General features: G+C 44.2%; 1 protein-coding gene and 1 long non-coding RNA gene across 2 annotated transcripts; one reads left to right on the top strand and one right to left on the bottom strand.

The window, feature by feature from the left end:
* Positions 1-103: 103 nt before the first annotated feature.
* Positions 104-14,533, bottom strand: fbxl2 (F-box and leucine-rich repeat protein 2). The gene is made up of 14 exons (XM_085149800.1): positions 13,969-14,533; positions 10,213-10,274; positions 6,691-6,745; positions 6,002-6,076; positions 5,670-5,764; positions 5,055-5,219; positions 4,823-4,949; positions 4,104-4,178; positions 3,849-3,979; positions 3,478-3,538; positions 3,319-3,363; positions 3,025-3,081; positions 2,695-2,907; positions 104-2,372 (listed from the first exon to the last, which is right to left on the bottom strand). The coding sequence occupies exons 1-14, from the start codon at positions 13,996-13,998 to the stop codon at positions 2,265-2,267; spliced, it is 1,299 nt and encodes a 432-aa protein (XP_085005926.1). The 5' UTR covers positions 13,999-14,533; the 3' UTR covers positions 104-2,264.
* A 1,170-nt stretch (positions 14,534-15,703) lies between these two features.
* On the top strand, positions 15,704-20,929 carry LOC146493337 (uncharacterized). Its single transcript, XR_014872140.1, has 3 exons — positions 15,704-16,656; positions 19,483-19,582; positions 19,683-20,929. It is a non-coding gene; the product is annotated as an uncharacterized LOC146493337 (long non-coding RNA).

The following is a 20,929-nucleotide window of genomic DNA, read 5'->3' as shown; positions in this document are numbered from 1 at the left end:
TCTGGCGGCGTCACGGCTGCACAGTCCCTATTCAAATTGCAGCAGTTTACTATGAACTAGGTCTTTCAGATAAAAAACAAAATCTCACACTGCAGAGACAAAGCACAGTTACTATTAGTCACCTTTATTTATTTATTTTTTTTAAATTTATTTCTTTTTCTTAAACATAAAACTGTTAAAACAGCTGTCAAACAGGGCATTAGTATCACAGCCAGTCGAGTCAGCTATGTATCTCAAATCCATCCAAGTCTTCCTTGACCTTTCCATCTGGTCTCTCTTGTTTCAGTCCTATCCATTGTCCTGCCAGTCTCCCCAGTCTTTGAGCACTTGGCACTACACGACACTTATCAGTCTCTTGTTTAACACGATATTAAAAGCTGCTTTTCTTTTGTTGCATTTTCAGTGCGTGAAATGATGGTGTTCATGCCCCGTGCGTGTGTAATCAGGCATGACGAGACATCATGTTGAAATCCTGTTGATCTAAAGAGGTGCCTGTATACAGTAAAATTAGCGGTTGGTTTGTGGGGTGTGGCGGGATTTCCAATCTCTGCTTTTCAAATTACCCCATCACATATGTTTTGTAGGATTAGATGAACCAGAATTTGTCAGGGATCAATTACATACATAGACTGGAAAGCTCCACCAGACCTGTATAACAAACTAATTGCAAATTACTACTCGCATGATTTTTTAAGTCTTGATGACAGCCAATTCATTTATGTTCCTACATCATCTGTAAATTAACATTTACACAAAGCTAGACTAAATTAACCTCCAAGTACATAAATTCATGTGATTGTCAATAAAGTTGAGGTGCCTTTGTTCACAGTCTCATACTTATTATCTCTAAACAAATTTCCTTTTTGCTTTTGAAGCAAAGTTGCACCAGCGTCAGCCCTGATCCAGACACACACAGCATAAATCTGAATAGTGGGTGTCACAGTCCAGTTTAAAAACAGTTGTATTAGTGTTACTAACCTATTCAGAATCAGTTTAGTAACTGTCTGAATAACAGTGGGACTGGAAACCTACTCATGTAAACAAGTTAGTCTGTGGCCGCTAACCTAATTGAGGTTGTAAACAAATGCTTAAGTAGTAGAGTAGAAGCTAGAGCACAAGGGCTACTGACAGGAGGATTGGATAAGGGCCTGCGAGCTAACGTATCCACGCAGTACACGGGAGAAGCCACTCATCCCAGCAGCATACAGTGTCAATATAATGCTTTTAGACACCAAGGGTCTGAATCATAGGTCCTTTTTTTTGTAACACAGCAACAGTTTTTCCTTTTACATCTCAAAAAGAAACACAAGCGTATCCTCCTCTCTGAATAGACAGGCATGGACAATTACAATAAGCACTGAAAAAGAAACCAAACCAAAAAAAAAAATATTGGCTTTCCCCAATTTTTGAGTGAGTTGCCATTAATCTTTTTTCCCCCTCTCCATTGCAAAACATTCTCTGTACAAACAGAATTAAAATGTCAACAGAGGTTTCCCAGATGCACAAATATGTCACATGTTCCACTTTGTACTTCCTGTTTTGTTTTTTGTTTTTTTTTCCCTCCAGGACTGCAAAGCTGAGCCAGCTGTGCCAGAGCTTCACTGTTTGTATCCAGAAGAATCTGTGGATTTTACCCGCAGTGCAGCGCTCCACTTCCTCCGTGCTGTGCGTCTATTGGTCGAAGCAGAATGAATCACAGGATGGTCGTGTAGAGGTGTCATGTGATCAGCTGAGATGATACCTCTCCACAGAGAGTGTCCAACATGAAAATATCTTTTTTTTTTTTTTTAAAGTTTGAACATGAAGCACTGTCGTTTCACCGTTTCACCCTCCCACCCCACCTGCAGCTGTCCAGATGCAGTCCTTTACCCACGCAGGTGGGGAGTCAGAGATGTGAGGGAGAGCAGAGTGGAATGGAGAACCTGTTCTGGTCTTCATGATGAGAAAGAGAGAACGAGACAGAGAGAGAAAAAGAGAAAAACTCCGTCCATCCGTGTTCTTTCCTCCACCCTGCCACACCGTCACACGGAGGGCTGCTGCACTGCTGATCGGTGAGCAAGAGGAGAGAGAAGGGGCGGGTTCAACTGATCAGGGATCAGCGGCAATCAGTCAGTGTTTTGATCAGTGATCAGGAGCAGTGAGTGGGTCCAGCCCCCTCTCTCCCCTATGCCTACCCCAGTTCCTCCACCCCACACCCGACATCAGCCCCCTTCTCATAGCAGCAGGACCTGTAGACAGAGGTGGCCCCCCCTGGCCCTCCACTGTCAGAGGATGATGCAGCAGCGGCACAGACGCTGGCCACCTCCATGTACAGAGGGAGGGGGTGTCACGGGGGCAAAGTAGGCATGGACTTTGATCTCTGGAAGGTGGGCCTGTATGCGGGAGATATGTGTTAATACAAAAGACCAAAAATGTACAAACCCCTCCCCAATAAAACAAAAAAAAAATCCCAAAACAAAACAGAAAGACAAGGAAAAAGCACATGCTCAGGACTGCCTTCTGTAAAATATTTTTAGAAATGCAGCCCGCTTGTGTACATCATGAGTGAGAGTAGTATTGATTTTTTCATCTAACTCTCAGCGAGAATGCTAACAAGCACATTTTTCAAAATGTCAAGCGATTCTTTTAAAGCTCCGCTCCAACCCCGAACAAGAGCTGAAAAGCAGCATGTATTTTCCCTTCATGCCCACTGACCCGGATGCGTTTGATGCCCGCCCGAGTGACTTGCTGACAATCGTAGAGCTCGATGCGCTCCAGACGGTGGCAGGTCTTCAGGTGCTCGAGGGTCACGTCAGTTATGAGGGGGCAGTTGTCCAGCTCTACCACGGTGAGGCGCTCTTGGCCGCAGGTGCTGCTGCTCAGAGCTCTGATGCCATCGTCTGTGATCAGCTCGCAGTGTGACAGGGACTGCCCAAGGTGCAGGAGATCAGGTTAAAGATGCGCAAATAGAAAGATTAAACCACACACAGCAACGAAGACGGGCTGAGAAAAAAGCTGATACAGTATCAGACATTGTTTGCTTACCAGTGCTTGAAGCCGAGGGCAGTGGATTGACAGCTGAACCAGGGTGTTATCTGTCACCTGAGGACAGGCCAAGCTTGATTAATGTACTGTTCTCACATGTCTGGGGACAGCTGAGAGGATCAGTTCAAACATTAGCAAACATGTGATATCATGATCATATCTCGTTCTCAGTCCCAGAACTCTGTCATGTCTTCTATGTCACAACTTCTACTTTTTGCCAAACGTCATTTGACAAAAATCACGTATGATGAAGTATGATCTTGGGAGTAGATGAGGGAACTAAAATGTTCTTACCAAAATACATTCTTCTAAGTCCATTTTTTCAAGCTCATGACAGTTCTGTGAAAACAAACAAAATGTTTTGTGAGAGAAGTTTTTAACTGAACTCAGAACACGGCTGGCATAACTAAAGGAGATAAGAAAACATAAGCAAAACAGCAAAATGGAACTTACTCTGGCCAGGACAGTAAACCCAGCGTCCGTAAAATGTGAGCATCGTGCAGCTTCAAGGATCCTTAGACAGACAGACACAAAGTTTGGGAAGAGTTTTTTTTAACATTGTGAAGACTAACAGTATTGCAGCAGCTAGTGTGAGGAAGGAATACTGAAGATCACTGGAGAACACACTGGGTTGGTCAACAGGTGCAAAATATAAGACTTCTTGTGCACAAAACGTCTAATATTTTGCATGATTTGTTTTTTAATAGCTGAAATTGGTTGAGAGCCTCAAATAGATATGATTGTACACTATTTTTGGAAGCAACAGCAGTCATATTTCTTGGATGTATGAGAAATGTTGTGAGACGGGTGTGTGAGCTTCTTACTTAAGTCGGGGGCAGTTGAGACCCAGTGCAGTGAGAGAGGCATCAGTGATGTTACTGCAGCCAGAAACACAGAGGTTCTGCAGCTTGTGGCATCCTCGGCACAGACTGACCAAACCTTCATCCGTTACTTGCTGGAGGCAACAGACATTAAAAAAAAAAACTGATTACAAAAACACAAAAGGCATGCAGAGCCTTAGTCATGCATTATTATCAGTTGCTCCCGCTCCGCTTCCAACAACCAAATGTTTGTCTTACTGTGCAAGACTGCATATTTATGGTGGTGAGTTCTGGGCAGTGTTTCTGAAGGTGTTTCAATGCTCCGTCGTCCAGCTGGGTTAAAAAAAAATAAAATTATCAAGTATTTTGACTCTGTAGACAACTGCAAAGTATTTAAAGTTAAACAATCAAGATGTTCAGAGGTTTGTATACAGCCCCACCCATTTTCAGAGGCTCAGAAGTTATTGGACAGTTAACTGACAAAGATTTTCGTGGACAGGTGAGGCCTGTTCACTCATTATTCCATGACAAAATAAACACATAAGAGCTGATTCTAAGTGTTGAAGTTGCATTTTGCAGCTTTATACTGGAATTCTCAATATAAGGTCCAAAAAGATTTATTTAAAGTTTAAAGTTTATTTATTTTCAAGGAGAATTTCATGAGGCTGAAAATCAAAATAAACCTATAAGAGACAGCAAAAACTTCAGGAGAGGCCAAATCAACAATCAAAATCTGATATTCTTCAGTAGCCATGTCAGTGACCTGATCTCCACCCAGCAGAGCAGCTTTTCAGTTATTAAATGCAAAACCGAAGGCAGAGAGCATCTTTAAAAGGCTTTATTTTAACACTGTATAATGACTAGGTGGGCTTTTTTGTAATAATATGATAATTGATTATACAAAGGTGTAGAACTTCTTTTAAAAGGGCCAAAGAAGGCATAAAATAACCTGAAATAAAGAAAATAAATGTGCGTACCTGTGTGCAGCCTCTGAGGAACAGTGCTCGTAAACCAGCGCAACCTCTAGCGAGGGCCTCGATGCCATCGCGCGTGATCTGGTCACACCACGACAAGTTCAACGTCTCCAACATTCTGCAGCCATCACTGAGCATGCCCACACATTGCACAATAAAAGAGAAATATCAAGTTAAAGACAGGTGAGCCCTTGTGATTTAAATACCGCAGCGAAAACAAGTGTGTTGGTGCTACCTGAGGGCCTTGAGGGAGTGGTTGCTGACGGACACGCAGGAAGTGAGATCTAGGTGTTTGAGTTTGGAGCAAAACTTGCTGAGGCTGAGGCAGGTGCTGTCTGTGATCTTAGTGCAGCCGTTAAGGTTCAACACTTCGATGTTTCTGCAGTTCTGAGCAAAAGTCCTGGGAAACAGGTGAAGCATGGAAGAAGTGAGGTGAAGGGACTTCTTTCTGACGTTTTCACAAGTTTCTATTACAAAGAAAAAAAGCCTTGCTTTGCAAAGAAGAGAAAGTATCGGTTAAATCTGCTGCTTACAGAGACGATAGAAATACATTATGAGATCCAACAATCTCAGAAAGATATAACAATTAAACACAAGTGGGGTTTTCTTTTGTTTTGTTAGTTTTTTGTATGTTTGGGGTGAGCAAAGAGAAAATTAAAAGGAAATTAAGGTTCTTTGCACAGAGTCCCCTGGGAATGAAGACGCACACACTCGGCTAAAACTTGCAATATAATCACACAGGGACCGAAACGGAAGTAATCAAACCAACAAAAGGATGTTTGTTGCTAAAAATCAAAGCAGAAGCACGTTTATTATAACGGTGCATGTCAGAGGGTCAATGTATTCTCACTTCATTGAGCCGTCTCCAACGCTCAGGCAGCCCCTCAGGCTGAGCTGCCTCAGGAAGCCTCCACAGCGCTTTGAAATGTTCTCCACCACCCGGCCCTGAGGGATACACGGACGGACAGACAGAGAGAGTAATATGACTTGGGCTACAGGACAGGGGATCAGCTGTGACGTCACAGTCGGCACCAAAGCCTACTGACCCAGCACTAAGCCTTGGACTAGATAATGCTACTCAACAAGCTCTCACGTCCACACACACACACACACGCGCGCGCAGGAAAGGCTCAAAACTCGAACCCTTCGCTCCTTTTTTTCTCTCATGAACACGACCCTCACCTCTATATCCGTCTGGAAGTTGAACAAGTCGATCTTCTGCCAGTTGCTGCCATCTAGGGCCAGGACGTTCCACGCCTGAGAGGGTGACAGACATGTTGTGCAAAGAGACAGAAAAATGGGTCAGACAGAGGTGGAAGAAGGTGAACTGTGACTTTTTTAATCATCATGCAGCTACGGGTTTGTGTACACATCAACAGTCTCCACTGTCAATCCTTGTCTAATGTGAGGGTTTCATGCTCCTCTCTCTTTGGCGTCTTTGTAAACTGAAGAAGTTACATAATTAAAGATAGTCCGATGTAAAAAAAAAAAATACATGAAATTCAACAGGAAAGAGATAAACTGCCTTTATAATAACATTTGTTTTGTTTACATGTTACATAGCAAAAGAAAACCTTCCTTGGGCTTTGTCACAGGTAATAAAAGTTTAATTTGAAGCTGTGGTATGAGAGGCTGCCTCAAAAGCTCTGCATTCAGTCAGTGGCTTGTAACGATAATTTACACAGATCATTTTATAAATCACTTTAAGCTGCAGTTCACTGTGGCTAGACTGTGGTTCCCTTTACACAGAGCCAGCAGAGGGCACCATATTATACACTTTCCTAGAGAATTCAGTAAGTACAAATCAGATTTACCTCCTTTTTAATAGTAAGGTCTTAATTAGGATGTGGCGTTGAAAGGGAGGCGCTTACCTTGGACACCTGGGCACACCGGCACAGTGTCACCACATCTAAATAGGAGAATATTCTAGAAAGAGAGACAAAGAGGAGGATGAGATTTTCTCATATAAGTGATCATATGATCATACTCAGATAAGGAGCTCTGCTCAAGCACATGCTGGAACACCTTATTCTTTCTTTGCTGCTAGTGAAAGTATGTTTTTTTTCTTATGTCTGTAGGGAACAGAACAATCTGTGGTGTTTGGCTGGTAGGCCCATAGACAGGCAGTGTTTGAGCTATGGGCTGGTCAGCCACAAAGGGCCACATGCAGCAGGCTACTGGGTCAGCTCAATCCATTAATCTGCCAATGAGTAATCTCTGGCACTCAGACAAGCAAGGCCACCAAAAGGCTGGTACAGACAGAGATACAGTATGAGCATGTATAGAAGGGCACACATACACATACGCACATGCGCGCACACACACGCGCGCGCACACAACAAAGCCAAATACCTCCTGTCAGTTCTTGTGATAAAACGGTCTGTTAAATCTCACAGAAGTGACTTAAAGGGAAAATCTTTAGAAAATCTGAGGTGTTAAGAGAGCTGTTAGTGCCAAAGTTTTGAGTGCAGCTGGGGTCTGATTGCCCTTTTAACCCTAGGAAACAGGAGCTGGCCATTGTTTCCTTCAAATAGACACGGACAAAGGCTGTATGTTTTGATGTGTGTTAGGCCAGGGCATGTCAGGACAAGTCTGTATAATCTATACAAGAGTCTGGTGTCACAGAGTACAGACATCATACAATTGACAAAGCAACGCATATGCAACTTCCATGCACTCTCACGCAGGGTACACAGATCCTAGAGTGGTTGCTGGCACCCAAGGGGCCGACCAATCAAGTTGATCGTGCACATTGATCTCCTTCCTAATAACTGGTTAATGGCCGCGATGCTGACCAATGATTGATTGCCCGTTTTAATCAACTACAATCTGACTTTCCACTATGTGTGCGAGAGAGGCCTCTTAGTAACCACAGAAGAACTCGGTTACTCACACTCACAGCGAAGCAATCAGTCAATCTGATTTGGTGAGTCCTGTTAAACTATCTGAAGTCTGTAATTGGTACCAGCTGAGAGAGACTGCTGAACACAGATAGATCATATTACCAGCAGGGTAGGACTGACATGGACTTTTTCTCATAAGACACACAAAAGAAAGTGATGGACGTGACATAATACAGACAAATTCAGAGCCACAACATGAGCATGGTATCTTTTGCCACTTTACTACACACAGGAAAGCAATAAGGGCACCTTTGAATGCAGAGCACGAAATAAGAGAAAAGCCTTGGATCACTCGATCAGATCCTGCCTGGGTGTCCCTATTTTTCGGACAAGGCACATAACAGGATTTTCATGAAGCACACTCCCATTTGTTGTCACCCGGCCCTTCAAGCATGGCTAGAAAAGGGAGAGTCGAGCCTTCGCCATAAAGTCTGGGACTGGTTGTCATGGCAACAACTCAGACATGAATTTAGTGGTAGTGGAGAGGGTGCTGAGTCAGTGCTTCTGGGTAAGAGGACCGTGAACCATCCCGAACGCTCCCTCTCCGGGGCTTGTCTGTCAGACAGGGTTCTTGGATGTCACACAGTTTTCACAGTTTATATCTGCGCTGCGCTGGCCTACATAACGGCTGTTTACAAGTGCACCCACTAAGACGCAGACTGCTGCACAGGCAATTCAGGCTTGCTCGCTAGTGATGCTCTGTACATAAACGGCAACGCTAATAAGAACACAAATTAACAAAATAAATAGCCACTACTCCTCGAGCTGCATATTTTCCAACGTGTAGCACATGGTGGCATACTGCAGCCGTTATAAAATATGCATCTTAGGTTAATCTGTAATTAGAAATTAACCACAGGCGTGAATGTGAGCACATTTGGCCCTCTGCCCATGGTGTACCCTGCCTGTCACTCCATGACAGCTGGGAGAGGCTCCAGCAACCACTGCAACCTAATTTGGATAATTTTTTAAGAAAATGTATGGACGACCAACCATAAACCAGAAAGGCTAAAAAATGTAGCCCTTAACATCAGCTTATTCAGATCACTAACCCTGCAAACATGCTGGTGCGAGCCCAAGCTGTGTAGTTGTGGATGAGCTGTGGGGCAATTGGGTGTGCCCACACAGGTCTGGCAGGTGTTTTGTTCTTTGGGGCCCCTATTAAGGGTTTTCTATTGGGATACTGACTATGGGGTTGCCCACAGAAAACCCATGTAGGCTCTATGTAGGTTAGCCTATGTGGTCCATTGCAGTTTTGCCCCTCTGGGCCCTATAATGGTATTCTGTGGGCCTTTGGGTTTTCTATAGCTTGCCCAATGAAAACTTATATAAGGACCCCAAAGGGCAAAATTGCGTTTGGCCCTGTGCGGGCATACTCAGTTGGGCTTCGTATGGGATAAGTGTGGATTTGCCCTCCCCAACACAGCCCCATAGTTTGCCCACATATATCCACTGTGGGCCCGTATTGTTTATTATCAATAATGCGCCAAACAACATACAGGCAGATATGACCATTGTGCAGAACATGACCCACAGAACATTTTTTATTACACTGTCTGAAATATGTGGCTGTTAGAAAGCAACTGATTCAAAATCTCAATAAAATGGAAGTGAAACTACACATTTTGAATAACTAACAAAATATCGCTGGTTCAAGCTTGGGAAGTGACATAAATCATTTGGGGTTTGGATCTGGAAGATTATCTCTACCAAATTAACTATGTGGTTACCCCTTGTGAGTAAAGCAGTGGCTAAAAGTCATGTTTTTTCTCAGAGCAACATTCTGGTCCACACTCAGTACCAATTGGTGGTGTATTATGGGCAGCCAACAATGAGCCTTGGTAGTGGCATGAAATGTGGGGCCCTCTCTTCCAATCTTTTACTGCAGCACATCTGGCCCCCATAGTGCAGGACTAATACATGTTTTTCTGACCACCAGTGGAAATGCGCTGGTCATAATGGGCATGCTGGGAGAGCGTATGGACCAGCAGAAGAGCAGAGCACTGCGGAATTCCCCACCAGCTATGACAAAACTATTTATAGCTCACTTACAGAGACATACAGTTTGCATAGGCCCAGGAGTGTTTCACACATGCGTGCACACACGCATGCACACAAAAAAATGCAGTTTTCACAGAGTGCACAGCGTGTCATGTGTCAGCAGAGATATATGCAAGTGCAACCCTTTCCATTCCACATAAACGAGCGTGAAGGATGAACATGGGTGACTGCGCGAGTGATGTCAGATTAATGGGTCATGTGCAGCTGCTGTGGGACAAAATATTGGTCTGTAGGTCACACACAGCTAAAAGAACCTTATTTCAGGCTGGTGGCTGACAAACATCATACTAAACACACCTACACCACCAACAGAGGCCGAGCAAACACACACCGTTCCAGGCTGCTTGAGCTAATGAGTAACCCTGACCTAAGCCCTCGTCCCTGGGTGTGTTGTGTTGTATGTTGTGTGTCTGGTATAATTATTCTTACCTAAGAAGAAGCTCTTTGGGGAGCTTCTTATTAATGGGGGCTTCATCGCTGTTTGAGAACACCTGTCGAGAGATAAGACAAACAGTAACAATGAGTGAGTGTCATTATGTGTGTGTGTGTTGATGTGCAGTGATATGAAAACATTATCATCCTCACAAGATTGCTACACTAAACAGAGCTAAACTAAGCCCAGGAATCACATAATTTTATTTCACCAGCTTGTTATACTTAAGAAAAGAAATAGACCCCTGCTCAGTTTACAGCTGCTGCTTCCGTAAGCTATGCTAATAAACATGCCAGAGCTGCATTTGGATTTCCATGTCGCCTCCTCACAAGCTTATAATTCTGTTAGCCTGGTCAGCTTGTTGGCATGCTTATCTCAATTAGTCTACTCGCTGGATGTCTGGCCATCTGCTGAGTGGGACACACACACACGCGCGCGCACACACACACTCGCAGGTGATTCCAGTCAAACCTCTCTGTGTGAAGAACAGAGGCAGAACATTCGAGATCAGGTGGGCTGCATTCAGCCATGAATTTAAATTACGGCAAACACCCACATCCACTGTGCCTCTGCAGACACGCATCTTGCCAGTGATACACTTGTATCCTCAAAGGCTCAGAAGCTGTAGCTAATGAGGGGGGACTCCCTGCTGTTGAACACGCAAACACAAACACCGAAATCTGAGAACACAAAGGGGATAGGAGGAGAGGCACGAGATGAGCAAAGGTTGATTCTGAAAATGTCTCAGCTGTAGTATAGCCCCCTGATGACAGACGCAACCTCCTCGAAAGAGAAAGCAGCAAAACGAGAGGGAAGAGGTGAGGAAGACGATACTGAGTGACAAAGGCAAGCCAAAGGAACCGTGCTCCAGTCAAGAAGTACTGGAAAAACACGTCTGAAAGTCATCAGAGTGGAAGAAGACAAGGGAGGAGGAGGAGGGAGGAAATGCAGGCCATTTCAGAAGGAAGTGAAGGAGAGGGAGTTGGTTCAGTCAAGGTCCGGCAAACGATTAACTAAGCTGGTTTGAACTTTAACATTGCTAAGGGAACAACACAAGAGTGTTGTTGAACTCACACTTACCAGAAAAACCTCTGCCATCACTGAGGCCCACATGCCCTCATACTGAATAATGCATCATTACACACTCATCTGAGGCTGTTGAGTAAAGCATGCTGTCATTAACTGTAACATTAAACTAACAGCAAACTTAAAACATGTGTATATCTATTGGTGAATTTAATAGCATTAGAAGGAATGCAGTGAAGGAGACCTGTGGATGGGTATTTGCTGTGGAAGGCTGCTACCTTGACCAGGCCTCTGCTGGCCTTCCTGATTAAATCAAGGTAATAAACATCAGCATGTACTGACTGACAGGCAGGCAATTTGACCTTTCAAGAAACAGCATGTTGACTCAGTGTCTCTGTAAAGCTGTGTGTGTGTGTTTAAGGACTAAACTTAAGACTTAAATCCGAACCACATCTGTAACACATCACTCACCTTTGACCTCTCTTCCATCACTCTGAGGAACACAGGGAGGCCGTGGTGGAACCCACTGGGCTCCACACAGCATTACGCTAACATGGAGCATTCACAGAACAATAATATCATTCTGTGGTACAAACATGGTTTACTGTGTAATGAGATCAGGGTTGAAAAATGTCCAGAAATTCAAATTCATCCTTTTACATTACAGTCAAAACAAGTAAAATGACTTAGAAAACAACCTGATACTCCAATAATCATCCTTATCAGAGTTACCGCCTCAGCATTCTGGTGCCCTTGCTCCCCATGCAGGAAGAGCACCATTCCCAAACAGGAAACTCCTCTCTGAAGTCATGCTCACTATTCCTAGAGAGGGTGCAACAAGCCTAACATGCAAATCTGGTTTAAAACGCCTGTGGCACGTCAAACAAAGACACCCATGAAGAAATTAAGACTTGGGTCGAGTGTTGCGTTCAATTTTACGCCTGCAACACAACAACAACAAAAACCATAAAAAGGACTCGATCACCAACTCGTCTGTCAGTTGAGCCCCTTCCCCTTTCTTCTCAATTGGACACACCAGCCTGCTTCCCCACCGTACACCGGTTCATGCTAAGAAGCTTAGAAGTCTGCTGAGAAATCCACTGATATGGCAACAGACACACGGGCGCTACTAACGCCGTCTGTTCTGATTCACTCGCACGTCAGCACACATGTTCCTACTACTGACAAACATGTGAACACCTGACTGAGGGCGTCAAGTAGCATCAAGTCAACCCCGAAAGCATCTCAGCAATGTGTGAATAATAACTCCTGATAAACATCTCGCATCTATGAGCAGCCATAATCAGTCAGATGGGATGATTATGGTTTGTGCATAAGTGTTAAATCAGCAGTACATGGTGATTATTGCACCACAGGTATGCAAAGGTTTATGAACAAAGTAATGTACAAATACTTGGAGATGCTTTGGTTTTGTTTACTTAGTAACATAACATTTTACACTACACATGATGTACTTTTTTTTTTTTTTAACTCCACAACTTTCAGATCAAAGTTCCATCCATCCACCCATCTTCATCCACTTTATCCGGGGCCGGGTCGCGGGGGCAGCAGCAGAGAAGCCCAGACCTCCCTCTCCCCAGCCACCTCCTCCAGCTTATCCGGGGGAACGCCAAGGCATTCCCAGGCCAGCCGAGAGATATAATCTCTCCAGCGTGTCCTGGGTCTGCCCCGGGGCCTCCTCCCGGTGGGACATGCCCGGAACACCAACCCCAGGAGGCGCCCAGGAGGCATCCTTGTCAGATGTCCGAACCACCTCAGCTGGCTCCTTTCGATGTGGAGGAGCAGCGGCTCTACTCTGAGCCTCTCCCGGATGGCCGAACTTCTCACCCTATCTCTAAGGGAGAGGCCAGCCACCCTTCGGAGGAAGCTCATTTCCGCCACAAAGTTTTTGTTCTAATAAAAGACGATTATCACGGCTCATATTTTCAGTAATACCTGAAGTAATGCAAATGTGTTGCTTTACTCAAACCTGCTACAGCACAGAAATGCTGCACAGGCATGGGTAATAACACCCAGTAGTGCCACACATACTGTCTACAGTATGACTATTTTTTTTTTTAATATCTTGCTCATGAATCCAACTAAAAGAATTTTTAAAAACCCAACAACTTCAAATGATGACCCTGAAAGCTCTGGTGCTTTTACTTTTTATTGGCATGTAAATATGGATAAAGTGATCTGGAGACGTACAGCATTCATCCTATGTGCACTATTATTACTTCTTGAACACAAAGGCCACCTGTAGTGGCACCTGCCCATCACAGGTATTTTAAGGAGGCTTTGGATGTTTTCATTGCGTGTATTTAACAACAATCCATCCTCTCCATCTGCAGCCCCCCCTCTCTGAAAGCCTGTAACCTCAGGCGCCAGTGGCAACCAGCCTCGGCCCTGATATATTGACTATCCTCAGCCACAGCCCTCCTCCTCCTGTCCCGCAGTCCTGAGCTCCATGTTGTCGCTGTCTAGTGGTGCGGCAGGACAACAACAGGATTTCGGATTACCCTTGACCAACAAAACGCCTCAGCTCCTGACTGCGTGTAAAATTAGGAGCAGAGCACGGTCGACCACACACGCGCGCACGCAAACACACACGAACATACACACAGAGATATACACACACACACTTTGCTTATACAAGCCCACGACTCCCACGTCTGCTAGAAACAAACACTTTAACCGTTGGTGGTCCACTCCCTCTGTCATACCTCGAACCGGCCCTTGGTGATACCGTTCATGTCTGCGGCGGCACGTCCCAGCTACACGCCGCGCAGAAACCACTCGAGTCGTTTGACGGTTATTGTTTTTGTCGCCGTTTTATTTTTGGTCGGTCGGAGTGTAGGAGCCGAGCTGAAGCTGGGTCTTCACGCCCTCCTCCTCCTCCGCCTCCACCTCCCCCCCTGAGCCGCCAGCGAGGCTCCCGTACTCCGGGTCAGTGAGGTGAGGGTGAGGGTGGTGGTGGTCCGGGGCGGCCTGGGGCAGCGTTGACACTCGACGTCTCGAAGACCAACGGCTCCCCAGCAGCCCGTCTCATCACAGGGCTACCAAAATAACAATAATAACATGGACGGTCTGTCAAGTGACTTCACTTCCGCCTCTCCCTTCATCGCTTCATCGGCGGTCAGCTGGCCGCGGATCGCCCAACTTTGCTGAAAACACACGGGAATCGTTAGGCCGATGTCCGCCTTTACTCGTTGCACCGCACGGTTCCCGCAGCGGACGCGCGTGTGGCGGCTGACACGAGCGCTTTCCTCAATGTTTTCTGTTTACTTGCGGGGAAGGGGGAGGGGCGACGTGACGTCATTGCTGCGGGAAAACCACGCGTGGTCGATTTGTTTTGATTGTGGGCTTGTTGCAGGAATTTTAGGAAGGGAGGAAGAAACCAAATCATAACTAATTGGGGCTCATTTACCAGCACAGGCAGAATTTTAATAAAATTTATTTTTAAAAAAAACCCAAAAGGGATGGAGGGGGTGCCCTGACACGAACCCGTGGGTTTGCTTAGAGGGAACGTGTGAGCTCCACGAGCTTTTCTGCTGTAACACAGTCTGTTTCAGGCACACCTGAAAGACACACTCAAAGCAGTCTGGGCTGAGTCCTTTGTCAAACATCAGTGCCAATAAAGTTTCTAGATTCAAATACAAGTACAGAAATTAAGTAACTAAAGGAATCGTCATGTTATTATAAAATGATTACTATGTGGCCAGCATGTGTTGGTCAGTTTAATCTGAAAACTTAAAACCCCAAAAAATTATCCCCACAGTAGTTCTGTCTAAGTCATAAGAATCCTATTTTACAGTACATTAAAATTCACGCTCCTATACATACAAATGACCCACTAAATGCAACCCTTAACAAAATAGTATGTAACTCAATAAAATATAACAAAACAAATATCTTTGTAAGGTAAAATTGCATTAAAAACAGTTTAATTAAATTAAGTAAAAAGTTAAATTTAATTAGTATTAAAAAAGTAACATAGAATAAAAATAATCATCATTATTTTTAATTAAATAGGCCTGCCTTTTAATTAATAAGAACTCAGTTATTTGATGTAAAGTATAAAAAGATCATGATAAGCATTCAAATGTTACTTTCACCTCTTAATTGAAACCGGTCATTTGTTTTTATTTACAATTTGAATGTATGACTGTTACAAATATCAAAGCTTTTACATTTTTTCATTGGTCCAGGTATAAAAACCTCTTTGCAGGTGTTCTCCAACTTCACGGCTAGAGGGCGCTCTGATGCAGCTGGTCTAACCTCTGTTATCCTAAAAGTAAAACATGGACAGCGTCAGCATGTTCACTCCACTAATACAGTACAGCTTCGTGGAAATTCGACTGCGCATGCACAAGGATTTCCGATTTACCTTACTCCATACGGGTTCAGTTTAAATGTAACGCTTATATTCAAGATTTAATAAAGTTACATGAAATATTTAAACTCAACTATTAACGTTTACATTTAGATGTAAAAATTCATGTTTAACATTTAATTGATGTAAATGTTTGTAAATGTAGGTGTAAATAAGGTAACAATGTTTATATATAATGTTTCGAGGGTAATATGCAATTAAATTTAGCATGCTTAAGTTTACAGTTAGTACCTCATAATAAGTGTAGTAAAATTATAATCACCAGAGTATTTACAGTTTGATTACCTACTTATACTACCGCTGAGTACTTGATGATAGACTATGATATAATAAATATAAATATTTATTAACATATTGTTTAATGGGTTTTATTTCTTTATCAACATATATGTTTATATTAACATATAAACATCACATATCTGATTGGGTAACAAGTTGGGCGACCTGCCTCGTGTCCACAGAGCCTCAGTGACTGTGTCTGCAGGCTGACTGTGTGACAGTATAACGGGTATTTTTCTTTACAAAGTAAATGTCAAATGGAGCAAAAGCACAGGTGTAAACACACAATCAGTCATGTCTATATTCCAGTTAGTGGTTCTGGCTTTACTGTGCCGCGAGGTTCAAGCCATGACCTTACTTCAGCTGGTACAGCTTGTCAATGAAAGTGTGCAGACTTTCCCTGAATGCTTCAAGGCCATTTTATTTTGAATCTGTCAATTTCTTTTAGCTCTGTGGCCTCTACTTAAAAGTGTTTTTTTTAATATTAGAAAGATTTCTTATTATCAAGCTAAGGAATGTTAGGTTTTTTCTGAGTTTTATTTTGTGTGACAGCCCCAGTATTGGCCCTATCTCCTCCTTCCCTGGTTGAGTGTTTGTTCCAGGAAGTCAGAAGGTGGTGCTGACACCTCATCATTGACGCAGTAAGCCAGGCTCATGAGCTGATAAGCCTCACTCGTGTTTTCTTGGACTCTGCTTCATACACTCGCGCACTACATTGCACCCCTGAACTTGATCAAAGGTAAAAAATTATTTTAAATTTCAAAAAATGTCATTCTTGTGTTTAGTGTGACGCAAAACACTAAAACATATTATATGCTATATTACAAAACAAGCTCAGGTAGACACAGCTTTCATAAAGTTTGACCAAATATGTAGTTTTTCATCTTCGCGCCACCCCATACCAACACATTGCTCAGTAATGAGCAATCTCTCATCGACAGTCAATTTAATTAACTCCCTTCCTTGAAAAATCCCACGCCCTTCTCCTCCTGACTCGGCTGTGGCTGGCAGCTCAGTGTTGAATGTGTCCTGCTGGTCGCAGTGACTGCATTGATGTCAAGCAGCATGGAGCCCGTCACACACACAGTCTTTCAAATGGAAAATGGACCTCAGCTGTTGATGCAGTTCTTTTAATTTTATTTACGTACATCATATTCACAAGTTTTGTTTTCTTAACCATTTTCATTGGCTTTGAGAGTATTTTACCTTCTTTATTTTGTCTTCTTCTTACTCTTCACGAACCTCTCTTTTTTTAAAGGTATTAAAAAACATGTCCCTATTGCCAGTCTTGGCAGCCGGGGGTCAGTCCGCCAGGGCCTCCGTTCCTGGCCGCCACCCGGCACACAATGCACCCGACCCCTATGGCGCCTCCTGCGGGTGGTGGGCCTGCGGGAGGATGGGCCCATGTCTCCTCTTCGGGCTGTGCCCGGCCGGGCCCCATGGACTAAGGCCCGGCCACCAGACGCTCGCCCTCGGGCACCCTCCCCGGGCCTGGCTCCAGGGCGGGGCCCCGGTAACCCTATCCCGGGCAGGGTAAACTGTTCCCTCGGTGTTTTTTTCATAGGGGTCTTCTGAATCGCTCTTTGTCTGGTCCCTCACCCAGGACCAATTTGCCATGGGAGACCCTACCAGTGGAGGAGTTCAAGTATCTCGGGGTCTTGTTCGCGAGTGATGGGAGAAGGGAGCCGGAGATCGACAGACGGATTGGGGCTGCAGCTGCAGTAATGCAGACGCTGCACCGGTCCGTCGTGGTGAAGAGGGAGCTGAGTGTAAAAGCGAAGCTCTCAATTTACCGGTCGATCTACGTCCCTACCCTCACCTATGGCCACGAGCTGTGGGTAGTGACCGAAAGGACGAGATCGCGGATACAAGCGGCGGAAATGAGCTTCCTCCGAAGGGTGGCTGGCATCTCCCTTAGAGATAGGGTGAGAAGTTCGGCCATCCGGGAGGGGCTCAGAGTAGAGCCGCTGCTGCTCCACATCGAAAGGAGCCAGCTGAGGTGGTTTGGGCATCTGGTAAGGATGCCCCCTGGGCGCCTCCTGGGTGAGGTGTTCCAGGCATGTCCCACCGGGAGGAGGCCCCGGGGCAGACCCAGGACACGTTGGAGAGATTATATCTCTCGGCTGGCCTGGGAACGCCTTGGTGTTCCCCCGGATGAGCTGGAGGAGGTGGCTGGGGAGAGGGAGGTCTGGGCCTCTTTGCTTAGGCTGCTGCCCCCGCGACCCGGCCCCGGATAAAGCGGATGAAGATGGATGGATGGATTAAAAAACATATTAATGCTTATAGCACTGTAGCTTGTATACTAATTTTATGGTAGTTTTACTTTAATGGAGAAAAACAGAATATCAACCAAAAAAATTTAAAAATCCAGAAAAAATTTATTACATAAAAGTTAAAAATTGAACTGCTTGTCAGTGAGTGAAATAAGTATTTGACCCCCTACAAACCCACCAGAATTGGGCTCCCTCAGATTATAACCAAACAATTAATCAATTTGGGATATAGTCCTTATGTGCACAAAGCACACCTGTCCACAGAGTAAAATTTGTCCATTCTAACCTCTCCACCTCCATGGGTGAAACCAAAGAGCTGTCGAGGACATCAGGCACAAGATTATAGACCTGCACAAGGCTGGAATGAGCTACAGGACCACCAGGTCTTGGTGTGATTATGTAAAAATGGAAAAAATATCAAATGACCATAAATCATCCTCAGTCTGGAGCTCCATGCACCATCCTTAAAGTCAAGCATGGAGGTGGAAACTTCATGTTTTTGGATGGTTTTCTGCTAAAAGTATAGGACGACTTCACTGAAGGACCAATTGACGGGGGCCATGTATTGTAAAATCTTGGACAAGAACCTTTGTCCTGAGGATGAGTGGGTCTTCCAGACATGGCAATGACCTAAAACACATCACCAAGAAAACCAAGGAGTGGCTAAAGATGAAGCATGCGAGGGTCATGGAGTGGCCTAACCAGTCTCCAGACCCCAGTCCTGTAGAAAATCTGTGGCAGTAGCTGAAGCTTCAAGTTGCCAAGGGGTATGACGTCAGCACGAGGGGATATCCCTAATATCTAATATAGTTATCTCAGGCACTCAGCTCTGTGAGCACAGAAAGCACAGCCACCTGCTGTTCAAACCTTCTGTTTGCATTAGACAGCCAATTAGAAACAGGAAGGAGTTAAGACAGCTCGTTTCAGACAGAGGATGAACTCGAGGGCTGCACTTTAAACTGTGAATCATGCAAAGCCACTCTGACAGACTCCAAGACTCCTGATTTACATGAAAAATTATAGACTGTCAGGAATGTTTTCATTAGTTCTGCAGGAAGACACATTTTTGAAACATGTTTTTTACAGGATGGTGGCACACAGGTACACACGCACGCATGCACACACACACACACACACACACACACACACACACACACACACACACACGCACACACACACACACAGAATCAATAATTTCTCTTGAAATAACATTTTCTTTGAATGCAGATTCAGTTCTGGCCTTTCAAAGCTGTCCCTGTTTGTCTGCTTCCCACCCCTCACTGGGGTTTTAGGAGACTGTTGCCATGGAGACAGAGCCATACCTCCATCTGTCCCCGGCTTCCACTGGTATGACCAGAGATTTCCTCCGAGTCAATCACACACCTCCGTCTGGTAGGACATGTCTCACATGGGAAGTCAGCGGTCTCGCACATACTCAGAGGAATTGTGGTTGAGTATTCGTGTGTGTGTGTGTGTGTGTTTACCTCTACAGCACAGACTACTTAATAGGTGTGTCCTGGAAGTCTTGTGGGATTACACACCTGTGTGATGTCCAGACGAGTATCTGTCAGAGTGGCCCCAGGACACCTGCAGCAAACATAATTCTCACCCGCCTCTCTGAGATGGTGCAGGTGTGAATCACCATCTCTCTCCCCTCCCCTGTACGACCCCCGGTCATCCAGAAATAGACCCTGTACATGAGTCAGGATCCCAGCCCACCTGATCTCTGCGTCCAACCCTCTGTAGATGACATCCGTGACAGCATGAGAGGTGCATGAGTGCTGGCTGAAAGAATGTGACAGGAAATGTAGAGAAGAGGGACTGACACGGAAAAACATTAGAGTGGGGATTCAAAGCCAGCAGGCAGTAATGTGGGACTCCAGAGGGATACAGAAAACGCGGAAAACTACGAAAATGGAAAACATGGGATGTGAAAGAAAGATGTGAAAGAGATGACTAAGTGTGAATCTTCAATAAAGATGGCACCACTCCTTAAGGAATTTAAAAATCAAGTTTTTGTTGTTGAGATTGCTTTACTTGGAGAAAGAGTTCTGTATTTGAGGGTTTACACATGGCTCCAACAGTGCTTCTTAAATTGTTTTCCTCTTTCTGTTCCCTTTTTATTTCTCTAGTTTAGACAGAAACACAGTGAAATGGAAACAGTCCTCTGTAGAGTGGTGCAGCTGTTCACATTCACTCAGTTGAGAGCTGCAAGTTTGTGTTTTATTTTGTTTTCACATTTTGTTTAAAATTCAGTTGAGTTTCAGTTAATTTCCAGAGTAGATTTGCTTGCTTTGATTAGGTTTCTATTAATGTCAGTGTTAGTTTAGTCTTTTGTTGAATGGAGGACATATGTCAGAGGCAGGATTTAGGAAAACCAGCAGAGGTATTACAGTAAAACATACAAAACCTTTTAAAAGCAGTTGTTTAGACGGCAAAAGTCTCAATAAACACGTCCACCAATGCTTCATCAGCTAAGTTTTGATAACAAATTTTACAAGGTCAACAAGTACTAAAACTAAAGATATTTTAAAAATCTTTTTCATATTACTTGTTAATTGAAAAAATTATTTCATTTAGTTAACTTTCCTTAACAGTCTATTTATTTTTATTTTAGTCAACTAAAATGATTTCTTCACATATACTTTTAGTTTTTAGTTTTGTTTTAGCTAACTATAATAACCTTGGAAAACATTGTCAGCTACAGGTACTTCACAGACAGACAGTCATGGGCTTATA

The sequence above is a fragment of the Neolamprologus multifasciatus genome, chromosome 22 (genome assembly GCF_963576455.1).
Source record: "Neolamprologus multifasciatus chromosome 22, fNeoMul1.2, whole genome shotgun sequence".
Classification (NCBI taxonomy): domain Eukaryota; kingdom Metazoa; phylum Chordata; class Actinopteri; order Cichliformes; family Cichlidae; genus Neolamprologus; species Neolamprologus multifasciatus.
This window is presented reverse-complemented; position numbering and strand designations above follow the sequence as displayed.